At 50.3% G+C, this 16,477-nt stretch overlaps 1 protein-coding gene across 2 annotated transcripts in view; it reads left to right on the top strand.

Moving 5' to 3' along the window:
* ALOX5 (arachidonate 5-lipoxygenase) overlaps positions 1-16,190 on the top strand; it is a 53,578-nt gene extending 37,388 nt beyond the window's left edge. Inside the window, exons 6-14 of one of the 2 annotated variants that reach the window (XM_073241197.1) lie at positions 138-310; positions 3,343-3,489; positions 10,447-10,650; positions 11,329-11,415; positions 12,926-13,104; positions 13,387-13,508; positions 13,943-13,977; positions 14,220-14,390; positions 15,586-16,190. In XM_073241197.1, the coding sequence (XP_073097298.1) occupies positions 138-310; positions 3,343-3,489; positions 10,447-10,650; positions 11,329-11,415; positions 12,926-13,104; positions 13,387-13,508; positions 13,943-13,977; positions 14,220-14,390; positions 15,586-15,765 (1,298 nt within the window). In that variant the 3' untranslated portion in view covers positions 15,766-16,190. Of the gene's footprint in view, positions 1-137; positions 311-3,342; positions 3,490-10,446; positions 10,651-11,328; positions 11,416-12,925; positions 13,105-13,386; positions 13,509-13,876; positions 13,978-14,219; positions 14,391-15,585 lie in introns of both variants that reach the window. The other variant, XM_017666236.3, reaches the window with a different exon arrangement.
* The last annotated feature ends 287 nt before the right edge of the window (positions 16,191-16,477 follow it).

Here is a 16,477-nt window from a genome sequence, read left to right as displayed (position 1 = left end):
TGGGTGGAGCCCATGGTCATCCACCTGCCTGGGAGAGGGGACCCAGCAGGGATTCTGACTCTCAGCCAGGGTCAGAGGGCTGCAGCCTGGCTGGCCTTGCTCAGAGCTCAGGCTGGGCTTGACTCTCTCCCACTTAGAGCGGGTCATGAATCACTGGCAAGAAGACCTCATGTTCGGCTACCAGTTCCTGAATGGCTGCAACCCTGTGTTGATCCAGCGCTGCACGCAGCTGCCAGAAAAGCTCCCAGTGACCATGGAGATGGTGGAATGCAGCCTGGAGCGGCAGCTCACCTTACAGCAGGAGGTTGAGGTAGGACCCAGTTGGCAGGGGATGGTGACAAGGCCAACTCAGACAGCCACGTCTAGTTGGTCAGAAACCACTTCCTGCTGACCAGTGCTCACTGGCTGCTAGGCCGCTATCTCCAAGCTCATCTGTCTGGCTGTTTGCACAATGGCTGCCCTCGGTGAGGTGGTCTCTTCCTTTCCTTGGACACTTATGAAAACTGTCTTGTCCTATTTAGGAGGAGAATTGAGGGTGCTATTCCTCCAGGATGCTTGGGTGTGGGAACATAATATCAATATTTTCAGTGTCAGTCTCAGTAATTGAAAGAGCTCCTGCTGACCAGGGACCTGCTGTGGGCCAGGCATGGTGAGAGATGCTTTCCATGCACAGCTACCACCTGACACCTACCTTGCAAAGGCGAGGAAACTGGAGAAATAAGCAAGCCTTGCATCAGAAGGAAACGACTGCTGGAAAATTTTTACTAACTGGAAATGTTGGTGTCATCTGCTTGCACCCTCAGCCCTTCTCTTCCCAGCCCTTCTTTCTGCTCTCATCTGCAGGGTCAGCCCCAGTTCCAAGACTAACCAAGTCTTGGGACACAAAGGGTTCCAACTGCCTCCACTGTGGATCTGGTGGAACTCAGTGTCAGACACATTTAATGCCAGCAACTTAAGGCCCTAGGACTGGCCCTTGGTCTCCCGTCAGTTGCCTCTTCCTACTAGTGCCATGACGACTGCCTCCTGCCACCTCCCCCAGGGGTGCAGGTGGCCTTCCTCAGTTTCTGGTCACCCCACCTTGCTTCTCAGTTCACCCTGGGAGCCCAGCTAGAGAGGGATGGTCAGTGCCATCTGTGGACAGACCTCCTAGACCCCACACCCTACCCCCTGGCTCTGGAGGGCCACCTACCCAGCTGAAGTCCCTGGGCAAGCCTCCTTCCCCAGGGCAGGCAGTTCTAACCCCCTCCTCCTGGACATGCCAAAGCTCCAGGACACTACTTGGTCACATGGACTGCTGACAGTGACACTTCCCACCCGTGCAGCATATATGCATACACACACACGCGCGCACACTCATGCACACACAGCAGTGCTCATCTGTATATTTACTTGCTGGGTGTGTTAACATTGATTCAGTGGCTATATGGGTCAGACGTCAAATGAGAGAATCACGGGACCTTAAAAGCCAGAGAATCCCAGAATTGGAAGAGACCAGGCAGCCATCTGTGCACCCAGCCATTCAAGCAAGGCACAGCCTCCACCCAGGAGTCCTTTCCACGTCTAGGGCTGAGGGGAATGGACACCATTGTCACAATGGTCATCTTTCCTTTAAGCAATGGTCTTGACATTTAGCTGTGCTTCTGGTGGTGAAGCAATAATCTAATAGGCATCACTGGCTGGAGTATTACACACACCACCCTGTGTGCGCCCCCAGCACAATTCTTAATTGTCTGAGCCAATCACTATGGCCAGGAGACTGGAGTACACTGAGCAAAAGGAGAGCGCAGGAGCCCTTGACAGGCAAGAACACTGTCTACTGCAGGATCCTAGAATGTCAGGCCTGAGAGAGAGGGCCGGCCCCCTCTCTGTCCAGAGGATGCAGCCAAGGCCCAGAGAGAGGGGATGGCTTGGGATAACAGAGAAATGCTCAGACGCAGGTCAAATCCCGGGCATCTTGGTTCCCAGGCCTGGGCTCCCAGGGCCTCCCCTTAGCCTGTCATGCATAACCTTAACTAACCTAGGCCCTAACAAGGTTTGATTGGCAGCCATTCCTTCTGTGCAGAAGTCACTGATGGTCATATCCACTCAGAAAGTCCAGTTGTCCAGCTCATCACAGAAGCCCAGCCAGTCCCATGACCCAACAGCCCAAGTGTCTCCACCTTCTTGACAAGGTGTCCTGAGGGTCCCTGTCACATGCTCTCCTGGGACCAGCCTCTGTCCTGGCAAGCAGCAGGCACAATCTTGTCCAATACCTCCCCGCCCTCCCTCCGCCCCTTCCCTCTTCCACACCCTGCCCCTCTCGGGCAGACTGCTAAGGCTCATCACTGCTGTCAGGCAACTGCCAGGGCCCTCCATGTCCAAAAAGGAGGACCGCGGCCAGGCCCCAGCTCCTCTCCTTCCAGCGTTTGCAAAGCGCACACTCAGTGGCCCAACGCACCCTCTCCTGCAGAGCTGCGGACATGCATCTCACCTGAGTACCTGCGGACCCAGCTCTGCTACATGGCAGACCTGACCCCCTCCCCTCCCCTCCATTACTTGCTTAAAACAAGAAAGGCTTTAAAGAGGTGCCGCCAGCCCTCTACCCACATTCTTGAAGTGTGGCCTGAGCAGGCCCCAACTCAGGGAAAGGAGCCCTCCCGGTACTTAGTTCGGGCTCCCTCTAGAGGACTCAAGTGTATTCTGGAAAGGGCGGCTTTCTACCTTCCCCAAACCCCAGGTACATTCGTTTTGTTTTGAAGTATAATTACTACAGAAAAGGCAGGAATTAGGACGGTCAGCAAGATAAACAAATTTTCACCAGGTCACCCCACTGTGCCACGAGCCTCAGACCAGGACACAGAACACACCACCCCTGCAGATCCCCTGTTCCCGAAGAGGCCCTCCTGGAGAGTGCTCCCTTAGAGGCCCTCTTGTGACAGTGAAGACCCGCCCAAGGGGGACCCTCGTGCAGACCCTCAAGTTTTGTCCAGTTTTGAACTTTGTCTACATGGAGACCCACAGCCTCATTCCTTGATGTTTGCATTCTCTCACCTATTGCATCTAAATTCTGCATTCTTCTTACTAAAGAACTCTGGGTGGTCTTTCAACATCTTCATGGGAGTTGAGAAGATTTCGGGTACAACAAATAAGGAATTGGCCATTGCCGTTCCTTCATTTTACTGAAAACCTACCACAACCTATGAAAACTCTTGATAGGAATCAGCTTTTGAGTCAAAGGACAAAAGACCTATAAATTGAGTTAGAAGGGGGCCTCCAAAGTCAACTATCACTCCCCTGGGCCTGATTCTTGGGTGCATCTCTGGCTGAAATGGATTTGGATTTATTTCCTCTTGCCTCCTGCAGCAAGGGAACATTTTCATCGTGGACTATGAGCTGCTGGATGGCATTGATGCCAACAAGACAGACCCCAACACTCTGCAGTTCTTGGCCGCACCCATCTGCTTGCTGTACAAGAACCTGGCCAACAAGATCGTCCCCATTGCCATCCAGGTAGGCTGCCCACCCTGCTCCTTTCCTGGGCAGCCCCTCCCTCAGCAGCCAGGGCTCGGGGGGCAATGCGCTGGGTGTCTCTACTCAAACCTTGAGGAGGAGGCAACTGTGCCTCTTATCTCCTAAGGAGGGTGATGAAAGCCGAAGTCTCTGCCAGGTAGACAGGAAAACAAGAACTGAGGGCTCCCTGCCAGCCATGGGGAAGGCTGTCCACGAGAGGCAGAAAGGGCTGCACTCTGCAAAGTACACCTGAGGAATTCCTGGTAGGGTGAGGCGCTCTGTGGAGGACCTGCCCTGAGATAACATGCTTGCCCCCTAGCCCAGCATCCTGACCAGGGACCCAAATTAAAAAAGGGACCAACAGCGGCCAGGCCAGTGAAGCTATGAGATGAGCCACCACGGGCCAAGGCCACTGGGGGACCGTGGAGGCTGGGGTCCAGAACCGTGCCAGCCCTGGGATGCTGTCTTCCTGTGCCCACAAGCTCTTGTGTCCACTAAGGTTGATGGAGGAGGAGAAAGGGAGCAGTTAAGGGAGAGGCAGGCAGGGGCAGAGCTTCATCTCCCTCCATTCCTGGCTGCCCTCTGCTTCCTCAGAACACCAGGCAGCAATGGGTATGCAGACAGCAAGAACCCACACCCAGGAGAGCCCCAGGTGTAGGCCTGTGAAGGGCTGAGGGACTGCACAGTGGCCCTCATTGGGGACAGGGAGATAAGCATTCAGCAAACATGACTTGGAGGCAGCTGTGAACTGGGCACTGGATGCTGTGGGTGTAGGAGCTGGTTTTGCCTGGTGATAACCATATGCCAAGACTATCCTGCAGGTTAGCCTGCATAGTCCACAATCCCTTCCTCTGATTCTGAAATCCAAAAACTTCGAAAACTGCTAGGTTTTTCAAAAGTGTGTGGCAAATTCACAGGCAGCAAATTTACTCTGAACCTGCTGAAGAAGCTATTAAGAGGCTTTGTCCCATTCAGTGTAATGTGCATTTATATCATTGAAGAAATATTCATTTGACTGTAAAATATCACGTTACCCCTGACCCACAACAGGGGAGAAGGGTGCCACATAACAAAATAGCAGCACTAATGTCCTCAAAGTTCTGGATTCTGAAACATTTGGCCACCAGGGTTTCATACCAGGACCTGCCTTTATTCATGTCACCATCACTACAGGCCTCGAGGTAGGTGGGCAGTACTGCTATTGATCATTTTAAGCAGATAAGGAAACTGAGGCACAGGTATGCACCGTCTTCAGCAGAGCTGGGATTCAGGCGGGGCCATCTGGTCCCAGAGTCTGTGCTCCTCCCAGCCTCCCAGTCTCTGGGGCGTGTTTCCCTGAGAGTAGTTCCCAGCCTGTTATCAGAGTGCAGCCCTATACTTAAGAAACTGAAGCAAAAGCTAAAGGGACTGGTAATGAAAGAGAAGCATACAGAGCCAGGAGACGTGAGGAGAGGGGCCATTTGCCACTGGCGGGTGCCTCTGAAGCAGCCTACCCTCCAGAGGCCTGTCAATGTGGCCTAGAGTCGGAGGCTCACGTCCCAGCTCTGCCTCTTGCAGCAGGCCGAGGGATTTGGGCAGGTCACAGAGGAGCCCTGAACCTCTTCCCTCTCCTGGAAAGGCAGCCTTTGCAAACAATAAAGAACCATGCAAATGGAAGCCAGAGGATGGGAAGTCCAAAATCTGGTTCTTTGAAAAGGCCAAGAAAATAAATAACCTTGTGAGGCTGATGAAAGAAAACAATAGCAAAAATATACAAGATTAGGAATAAAGACACAATTCAGACTTGTGGTGGGAGGGGCAAAATAGGAAAAGGGGATAAGAGGTATGAAATTCTACTTACAAAATAAATAAGTCACAGGGATGGAAGTATAGTGAAGGGAATATAGCTGATAATATTGGAATAACTTTGTATGGTGACAGATGGTAACCACCCTTATCGTGGTGAGCATTTTGTAATGGAGATAACTGTTGGATCACTCTGTTGTACCCCTGAAACCAATATCACACTGTATGTCAACTCTACTTCAGTTTTTAAAAAAGAGTAATAACATGGCAACAAATTTGACAAGCCAGAGTAAATGGGTAAAAACCCAGTGAGATATACATTATTAGAAGAAATTGTAAGAAATAGACCGATTTCCATATAAGCAATTGGAAAGCCAGCTAAATAGCTAGACTGGTGAGAGCCAAATGATGAGCGACTGGGCTTTTGCCAACCTTCAGACAGCAGCCATTTCCAGAGCTCCTTAGTCTGTGTCAGCTCCTGAACTTATTCTGTGAAGCTGGCATAACCTTAGTGCTGAGACCCAATTCAGGCAGCCTCCAAAGAGAAAGCTGAAGACTGGTCTAAGTTACAAATACAGATCTTGAAAGAAATTTTAAACTGATATTAGCAAAGTGAATGCAGCAATGACTAGAATTAAGTAGGGTTTATTCCAGGTGTTTCAATATCAGGAAAGTTACCAGCATAATTCATTACATTAATAAGGAAAAATCTGATTGTATCAATTGTCACTAAAGGAGAATTAAGACATTTAATAACCACAATGAATAAATATTAACATAGTAATACAAGGACTCTCTTCTTCCAGATGATGAAGACAGGATATATTTAAAAATGGCACCCCTAAAACCATTCTGTTAAAATCATAAATAAGTATGCTGATATCACCATAGTTATTCCACATTGTCCTGGAGGTCTGAGCACATGGGACAGAGAGGAAAATAAAATAATCACTAAATAAAAAAACAGAGAAGACTTTTTGGTAATGATATGATGGTGGACCTAGAAAACCTGAGACTAATTTTTCAAAAAGCTACAGAATTAATGTTAGCAAGGTGTCTAAATAAATATACCACTGAAAAGCACCAATAGCTTTTCTCCGTATAGTAAATCTAATACTATGTAGATAAAAACTAAAATCATTTGAAAGGTAATAAAATGAAATCTTAACAAGTGCTTTCATATTGAGTAAGAAAAATTTGTATCATAAAAATGTCAGTTCTTATTAAAAATAATAATAATAATAAAGGGAGAAATGTGGGATCCACATATAAATCAAGTATAAAAATCAAATGAATATTCATATTTGACCTGATTGTTTATAGTTCATAATGCATGATCAAAACCGAAAGTCTCTGTGATGACTGCCCTTGTACTGTTCACCATGTAAGAACTTATTCACTATGTAAGAATTCGTTCACCATGTAAGAACTTGTTCGTTATGCTTCAGAAGATTGGAGACTGACGAGAATTAGGCTTGAGATGGATTAATGATTGTGCATTGAGCATTGACCCCCCTATACAGAATTTTATTGTTGTTAACAACCATTTGATCAATAAATATGAGAGATGCCCTCTCAAAAAAAAAATCCCCCCCAAAAAATTACTTGGGGTATTTTTTATTCCAATTTGGAATGTGTAATTGAGTAATAAGTTTAGACTTCATGACTTAGATTGTAATTAATTATATATGTATAGTATTGGAAGCTATATACTACAGGAAACTTTCAATAATAGTATTTTGTTTGCATTTGGCTTGCCAGACAATTGAAGTACTTCAAAAAGGAAACCAAATATATTAAATGCATAAATGCAATTGGGAATATTTAAAAACGTTTAAGTTTATAAATTGGACAAAATTCCCTTAAAAGTGATTAACATTTGCTAGATTTATACAGAGACCTACAAGCTGGACTTTTTAAAAAGGCGTAAGTAATGTTTTTAATTTTACTTTAATAAATTGAATATTAATTTTTTTAATTGAGAAAAAGTCAGTTCTATCACATTTTATCATTTATGACCTTTGTTTTTATTTTATTCTATTTTATTTTTAAATTTTTATTTTTATTTTTTCATCTGCACTTAATGTACTTCCAAATAAAATTTTCAATAAGCTTTTCTCTCTTCTTGAGGAGTGAGGGAGGAATAGGAACCTGAGAAAACCAAATAAAGAAATTTAAAGATTCAGATGGAAAAAGAAATGTTGAAGGATAGCCAAAAATGTTTTGAAAAGAAAAAACAGGCTGAACTTAACTTGATGAATATTAAAGAATACCATAAGGTCCCCATCCAAGGTGAATGCCTTGCATGAGAATAGACAGATTGGGGAACAGAATACAGATAAAGAGGCTAGAAATTGACCTTGATATGTAAGAATTTAATGTATGACAAGGGGGTGTTTTCAACTCAGTGAAAGGGGTGGAATTTCAGTGGTGCTATCACAACTGCCTGTCTATAAGGAAACAATTTAACTGGATCCAAATGTCATACTATTACAAAAATAAGTTTCATATGAAGCCAGGATTAAAATGTAAAAAAGTAAAAGAAACTTCAGGAGACCTGTGTGTAATATGGGTGCTAATGCTAAGGATACTTTTAAAAGTAAAGAGGTAACCAAGAAGTGTAAGGGAAAAGAAGGTGTATCTGATTATGTAATGTTTTAAAAATGAATGTGAAATTCACCAAAAACAAAACAAAAAGCAATTAATAGATTCCTGAAAATAACTGCTACAAAATGACAGATAAAGGATGACTAACTACAATATACAAATAGCTCCTTCAAATTGATAAGGGAAAGAAAATATTCCAGTAGAAAAATGGGCAGAGAATATGAACAGGCAACTGTTTGAAGAGGAAAGGTAACCATCCACATATGAAAAATTCTTGACCTCACCAGTAGAAAGGAAATGCAAATTAAAGTCACTATGGGATGCCACTTCTGACCCATCAGGTTGAACCAATAAAAAAGTGGTGACACCCAACTTCTAGCAAGGATGGGGCTCCCATGCACTGGCCATGAGTTGTTGGAGCTCTGGAATGTTCACACTACAACTGGTGGGGTCTGGGTGGTGGGCAATTATCCTGAGCCTGCACCTGAGCAGGTCCAGCACCAACTTTTGTGTGAGCTGTGCCTCCGTGAGGTTCTGGATTGCAGTGTGTGGTTGGAGGGCCCCGGCGGCAGAGCAGCTGTAGCCAAAGCAGTAAGAAGGACACTCAGCTCAGGGGCCTGTTTGCCATTTCAGTGTTCTGACAACTTGTACCACTGAGCAGGTGCATTCCAGCTGAACGAGGGAGCCACAGGACATGTCTGTCAAACAGAACAGCCATTCCCTGCCACCCAGGCTCTCCTCTAGTGCCCAGTCTGTGGAAATGAATGCACTAAGGCGAAAGGATGCCCATGCCTGGATAATGTCCATGTTGTTCATGGTGGGGAAAATAAACTTGAAAACACTCTGAAGGCATTAGAGGATTAACTGAATGAAACCTTTTTTGTGCAGACAATGAAACGTTACACCACCTTAAAAACGAATGAATTTTATCTATCCCAGCTGACCTGGAGGGGTTTCCACAAGGAGTTAAACAAAGCAAGACACAGGGTAGAGATGATATCTCAACTGAGTGCAAGAAAGCAGCCACCGCAGACATGACAGATACTTGTGTGGGCATGGAGAGGTGTAGGAGGACAAAGGACCACCCGGTTGGAACTCTGGGGTGGGCCAGCTGGGGCACCAGGTGAGCCACAGAAAAGAGAGACCGACAGTTATTATAATTGTGTTCAACTTATGGAAAGTTGAACAGATAAATATGCACATATACAAAGAAGCTGGATTATGAGATGGTGGTTTTTTTTCTTATGCTCTTCTGTAATGACTGGATTTTTTCTTTTACAATAAGTTCATGTAATTTTCTAATCATTAACAAAAGTCTACTTCCTTAACCTCCCCCCCTAAAAAAGAAATTAAGAAACAAAAACATGAAGGCATTTAGGGAGCATTCTGGAGTCCCAGAGTGTCACTAAGAGCCTGGACAGGAGTAGGGGGATAGGACGGGTCAGCTGCTCCCACAGTCTCAGTGAGTCTCCCCCTTGTCACTCTGCTGTGGAGCCACACTGGGCTCATCAGAGTGTAAGGCACTGTGCAACCCTCCCCAGCCCAGCCCTCATCTGCAGTTCTGCTGCCCAAATGCTGCTCCTCACCCTCCAGGACTCCGTCTGGATAATTCCTTCTCATCCTGAATGGCCACACTCCAAGGCTCCACGTCCTCCTCTGAATGATGGGGTCATGACAGTGTCTACCTTGCAGGCTCACATGCCATCACACTGTCATGTCTTGAAGTTGTGCCAGGCACAATGAATTCAAGTGGCTGTTGTCATAGCAAAGCTGGGGACCAGGGAATTGGTGGATGGGGACATCCAAATGTAGGGATATGTCTGCAGAGGTATCAACAGCCAGACCATGGAGTTTAGGGGCTTTATTTTCTGGCATTAAGAGGTGACTGGGTGTCTTTAAACAGGTATTGACATAACGTGATCGGCATTTTAGAAAAAAAGTCAGCTTGGCCCCAGTGTGGGGTTGAAGCTGGAAAGGGGAAGACGAGCCCTCTCTCTACCACAGGAGACTCATGGCCATGGGCTTGGGCTCATGTGACAGTGACCTGGGACGGTACATCTTGAAGGCCCTTGAGCCCTGGGAACTGGAGTTACTAACTGAGGGCAAGAAGGGAAGTCAGGAGCACAGAGGCAAAGCCCGGGGACAGCAGCATCTCAGGGAAGAGCAGGGAAAGGGAAAGTGAGAGATGGAAAAACAGCAGGGAGAAAAGTGGGCAGACATTTGGAGGGAAAGAGAGATGGGCAGAGGCGGAGGCGGGACCAGGGCGCCTCTCTCCTTGCTGAGATTTTCAGCCATCCTACTCACTTCCCATGGTAACTGTCCTCTTATCACAGATGGTGAACTGGGGTTCAGAAAGATCACTAAGTTGTCCAGAGTCAGGTAGTAAGTGAGGAGCTGGGACCGGAAATACGGACCCTGGGCCCTCTGCCCTCCTCTCAGGATTCAAAGGTTATTGCTAAAGAAACTTGGATTCCTCCGGAAATTTCCTGAGACAAGGCTCTCCTAGAGTTACAGTCCAGAGCAAAATACTGCAATATATTTTGTTTTCTTTCTCCAATATATCAGCTCAACCAAGTCCCAGGAGATGAGAACCCCATTTTTCTCCCTTCGGATGCAAAATATGACTGGCTCCTGGCCAAAATCTGGGTGCGCTCCAGTGACTTTCACGTCCACCAGACCGTCACCCACCTTCTGCGCACACATCTGGTGTCTGAAGTTTTTGGCATTGCCATGTACCGCCAGCTGCCTGCCGTGCACCCCATTTTCAAGGTACATCAAGCTATTGCCTCACCTGGGTGGGAGGGCACCTGGATATGGGGTGACAGGAGGGAGGGAGGCAGGGCACTGACCCCCACAGGCCTGTGGCTGGGAGTGGCCAGCAGAGAGGGATGCCTGGAGAGATGCACAGGGGCAGTAATGCCCCAGGGAACAGAGCTCCAAGTCTCTGGTTCCTGAGGACACAGCACCGGGTCTGACAGAGGCCCTGGCTGGCCTAGGAGTGGAGTTTGAAGAGGCAAGTAACCTCCGTGTGACTCTTACCTGATCCCAGACAGCAGCTTCCACTGTCTCTCCCTTCTGTCTCCCCAAATCCTACTGACACTGTCAGCTGGGGTGAGTGCAGGCTAAAAATAAACTCTATATGCCTCAATTTCCCCCTCTGTAAAACAGATCAAAATAGCACACCTGCCTCGTTCGCAGTATTACCATCACGATTAAAGTAGTTAAATTCAGAAAGCTTAAAGCAGTGCCTGGCACACAGTTAAACTCCACCCAACTGTTGACTATTATCATTCCTATCATGACCATTATCACTAAGTATCAAAGCTATATCCCCAGCCTCCTACAGCTGCTCAGCAGTGGACTGGGGAGGGCGTGCTGAGGGCCCTGGGGGCCCCTGAGAAGCCGCAGACCTGGCCTTCTCTGAGGTCTTCCTTGCTCCCCCACCAGCTCCTGGTAGCACACGTGCGGTTCACCATCGCCATCAACACCAAGGCCCGTGAGCAGCTCATATGCGAGTATGGCCTCTTTGACAAGGTGGGTGCCTCCCACCCCTCCACACAGGGAAAAGCCTAACCCACTTTTCAGAACCTCCCCCCACCTGAGGTACAGATTTCCTCTCAGGAGACCCGCCATAGGCAGCATGCCGGCGGGGGCCTGGGAAGGTGGGAAGCTGCAGCCCTGAGTACAGCTGGGTCTCTGGCCATCCATCCCCCAACCCCACCAGCCACAGGACTACTGTCCCCTGCTGATCACCACCAACCGTGCTCTCTCTCTCCCCCACTCCGCCTCCCCTGCAATCCTCTGGCCTGCGGGTGTAGATCCTGCTTCCTGGCACATCTCCTCCCCTCTTCTGGGCCAGAGAGCTGTGTCTCTGCTCCCGCTCTGCTGCCTGTCCCTCCGAGCACAGCACCCCACCCCCTGCACTTCCAGGCCCTCAGGGCCCCCCTCCCCACCCTCACACCCTCCCAGGTAGCACCTGCTGCAGCCTTACCAAGCCTGGACCTTCACGGTAGCCCTCAACCCTGACCTGCCTCCTTTCCCACCTCCCACTGGTGAGCCAGCCGGATGAGCACTAAGGCTTAGCCACAGCTTGGGTTGCAAATGACAAAACCCAACTCAAACTGGCTGAAGCTGGAAAGGAAATGTATTGTCCCATATACCTGGACACAGCTGGGCTGAGCGGGATGCAGACCAAAATGGCCCTGGGGACTCAAGTAATGTACCCAGGACACAGACACACTGGCTGGCACTCTTCCCTCTTTAAACTGTGTCAGCTTCATTTGCCCAGACAGGGTCACCCACGGGGCGGGGGACGGGACCTTGGAAACAGAGCTCCAGGCTCCTGTCCCCACACATGCGGTGACCGTCGGCTCCCATCCAGAAACAAAGTACTCTGATTGGTCTTGTTTGGGTCAGATGACCCCAGGAACCAGTGTTGGCACCCTGGCACCCAGGTCCTACCTTGAAGACCACCACGTGTATGCGTGTGTGTATGCGTGTGTGTGCTTGACATACTTGTGAGCATGTGTGCCTGCCCCTCAGCAGCTGGATGAGGATCAGAACCTCTCCTTATGCATCTCCCCAAGCACACAACAGGCCCTCAACAGAGCTGTGTGGGTTCTGGGCGCTGTGGCCGTCCCCTTTCTTTAGCCCAAAGATCACATTGCTGAGAGCAGTGCTCAGACTCTGGGCAGCCTGTGCTCAGCACCAGCGCAGGCCCGAGGGCCACCCCAGCCCAGGCCCCACACTCTGCCAGCGGTCCCCGCTGCCCTTCTGGGGAGGGGAGCCTGACCCTCCTGCCTGCTGCTGACCCAGGCCCCACACACGCCCCTCCACTTCAGCGCATTGTGTTAGGTGGGGCTGAGGAGCTTCCCTGTCACCTCCTCCCCCGGCTGCCCTTGGCATTGTTTCTGTTAAACACCCCTCCTGCCCCACCTCCCTGGCCACCCCCCTGCCCCTTCCAGTTTCTCACACAGCACTCCAGGGCTGGGAGGCTGGAGAGGGGGAGCCAGCTGCTGCTCACAGGGCACTCCCCCCACTCCAGGCCAATGCCACAGGGGGCGGTGGGCACGTGCAGATGGTGCAGAGGGCCATGCAGGACCTGACCTACAGCTCCCTGTGCTTTCCTGAGGCCATCAAGGCCCGGGGCATGGACAGTGCAGAGGACATCCCCTACTACTTCTACCGGGACGACGGGCTCCTGGTGTGGGAGGCCATCAAGACGTGAGTGCACTCTGGGGCTGCAGGACTGCTCTGTCCCTGATGGCCTCAAAGGGCTGGGCCAGGTGCCTGGACAGCTGACTCGTAGGCCAGGGTCCTGCCCCATTGTCAGGACATTGATGGAGGGAATGGGGGTATGCCGGGCTGGGGGAAGTGGGTATTGGCCGGAGTCTGGACATTAAGGAGTGACAGGGTCACCAACGTGGCACAGCCCTGGGGTGCAGGGGCACAGCTGTGCAGATCCTGGCTGGGTCACCCACTCCTAGACGGGCTCCCCCAAACCAGGTTCATGGCTGAGGTGGTGGGCATCTATTACAAGAGTGACCAGGTGGTGGCAGAGGATCAGGAGCTGCAGAACTTTGTGAATGACGTTTATGTGTACGGCATGCGGGGCAAGAAAGCCTCAGGTAGGGGATGCCCAGCTCTCCTCTGGGCCTCTCTTCTGCTCTTCCCTGCACCTAGGGCTTGTCTTGGGCAACGCTGCTCCCTGGCATCCACCTTAGCCCCTGGTGCTGGGGCCAGAGTCCCCACGGGACCCCTGACCACCAGTGTGCCTCACAGGGACATCTCAGAGGCTTTCTGTGGCCCCTGAGAGCCCAGGTGACAAAGAGCAGGAACAAAGGCCAAGGGGCTCTTCCTTCCCAGCGTGTCTTGCCCATGCCTGGCCCCCCCACACTTGGGTGTGGGAACCAGGGACAGGGTGGGGTGGGGGGTGCCTGTGAGTCATCCACCCATCCAGGGAACAGGCCTCAGCCACTGAATGGCTCTGCCTCAGGCTTCCCCAAGTCCATCAAGACCAGGGAGAAGCTGTCAGAGTACCTGACCGTGGTCATCTTCACAGCCTCAGCCCAGCATGCAGCGGTGAACTTCGGCCAGGTGGGCAAGGGCAGGTGGGCTCTCTGGGCGGGAAACCACCAGACCACTCCTGATGTGGGGGTGGGGCCACCCCTCTTCCTAGTTTTGCAGGGCAGACTTCAGGCAGTCTCAGTGGCAGGCTGCCTGGCCTTGCTGGAGTGGGAGAAGGCATGGGAGGCGACTGGCCCCCGCTCTCCCTGTCGGGCACGTGGGGGGCTGCTGGCTGAGGAAGTGCCCACACGTGACCATGGCTGCCCCTGCAGTACGACTGGTGCTCCTGGATCCCCAATGCTCCCCCAACCATGCGAGCCCCGCCACCCACAGCCAAGGGTATGGTCACCATCGAGCAGATCGTGGCCACACTGCCAGACCGTGGCCGCTCTTGCTGGCATCTGGGTGCTGTGTGGGCGCTGAGCCAGTTCCAGGAAAATGAGGTGAGACCCGGAGGCTGTCCTGCCGTCTGGAAGGCAGATCACATAGGTTTAACCTGTCCTCAACCTCAGGGCTTTCTGATCCACGGCTCAGGCTGGACACCTGCAGGCCAGGAATCCTGACTTCAAAGCTAGAAGGGCCCTCAGGGTCCTCAGGCCTGAGCCTGGGTGGAACTCAGGGTGGGTGGGGCAGGAGAGCAGGGGACTGTGCTGACTAGTGACACTCCCCACTGGGCACACCACCACCCCAGCTATTGACAAAGGTCTTTCATGGGGGTTTCTCTCTAGCATCCCACATCTCCTGGATAGCCCCCCATTCATTCCCATGCATGTACACCTTGTTCAACCTGATAGCAACACTAGGGAGCCAGTACCTCAGGCACACCCTGTGGCATCAGATCAGGGATGCACAGAAGGACTATGCCAGGGCACAAGCCCCAGAGCCATGGGCATTTTCATGGTCATTTAAGTTGCTTTGGGGACTTTGATAATGTGTTGGTCCCTCACTAACATCTTTGTGTATGTGTCTTCCACATGTTGTCAATAGAGCCAGAGGATACATTCCTTGTAGAGGAATTTCTTGGTCAAAGAATGTTGAGACTGAACTGCCCCCCACAAACTAAATCCAAAATCCTAGCAATGGCGTATGTTTCTCCTACCCTTTCCAGCCATGGGTGTGAAACTCTCCAATTTTAACAATCTAATAGTTGTTTAAAAGACATGTCTAGTTTTAAACAAATTAAAAAGCAATAAAACAGACATCTATGTGAGTGTGCAAATGAGCGCACCCCAAAAGGGCCTCCTTTGCTGTCCTGTGCTGTCCTCTGCTGGAGAAGAGAAGGCCAGTGCTGGCCTCCAGGTCCCTGCCACCTGGAGCCCAGCTAGGAAGGTAGGGGCGCTGCACAGGACAGGCCGGCAGGAGTGCACAGCCACACAGCTGGAACCACCAGTGGCCTCCACATTCACCTGCACGGCCACATATCCTTACAGCCACCCTGCGGCAGAACAGCTCTTTCCCCATGCATCCGTAAGGCCTGCCCAGGAGTGTCTGGGGCTCAGCAGGTGTCAGAGCATGGAGATGGGGGGATGAGTACATGCTCACTTCCTCACCTAACAAAGGATGGGCTCTGGGATAGGACAAAGCAGTTTGCATCACCTTGTCACAGATTAACCTGTCTGTCCATGTCTGGGCCCTCAGCTGTTCCTGGGCATGTACCCAGAGGAGCATTTCGTCGAGAGGCCTGTAAAGGAGGCCATGGCCCAATTCCGCAAAAACCTTGATGCCGTCGTCAGGGTGATCGCCGAGCGCAACAAGAACAAGAAGCTGCCTTATTACTATTTGTCCCCAGACAGGATTCCCAACAGCGTGGCCATCTGAGTGGCCACCTGAGCCAGTCTCCCTGCAGGACAGCCGGCGGCCTGAGAGCTTAGGACCCAGACTCCGGCCTGCTCGGGTGGGCCGGCCCCCTGGAATCTGGCTCCTCCAAGGCCCTCCAAGATTACTGAGAATTCTGCCCTCAGGTCCCAGGCTGACTGGCTTCACGCCAGAGGCTGCCCCAGTTTGGGCCACGTTATAGCTAAGCTTTGGTGCATTTTCTTGTTTGTTCCTCAATCTTTATTGAATCCCATACTTTGATCAAAGTGTGTAAACACTGCAGGGACCCTCCCTACACAGGACTTTGAGGCTTCTTGCCCTAGACCTAGCTCGGTGCTTCCACACCAGGCAGTCACAGCAACAGGAAACCTGACAGACATTTGTTCTATTGGAGACAATAAAATGATTATTCTGTTCTTTTATGCTTACTTAGTCTAACTTCTTGCATACAGTGGGCACCCAAATTCTTGTTGAATGAACTAAGAATTATGGAATGCATTTAAAACAAGTCTTCCACATGCTATGTCCCAGTCACTCCAAACAACTCACATCCCCCCCAATAAAAAAGCCAGAACCGTTGGGATTCCAACTAGGCCAAACCCTCCTCCCTCCCCCAAATCTGGATAGAAGGTACTTTTCTCTTGTCTTTGTCTAGAAAGCCTTTATGTTTCTTCAGAACACACCCCAAATGTCATCCCCTCATGACTGCCCAGAT

The sequence above is a fragment of the Manis javanica genome, chromosome 7 (assembly GCF_040802235.1).
Source record: "Manis javanica isolate MJ-LG chromosome 7, MJ_LKY, whole genome shotgun sequence".
Lineage (NCBI taxonomy): Eukaryota > Metazoa > Chordata > Mammalia > Pholidota > Manidae > Manis > Manis javanica.
This window is presented reverse-complemented; position numbering and strand designations above follow the sequence as displayed.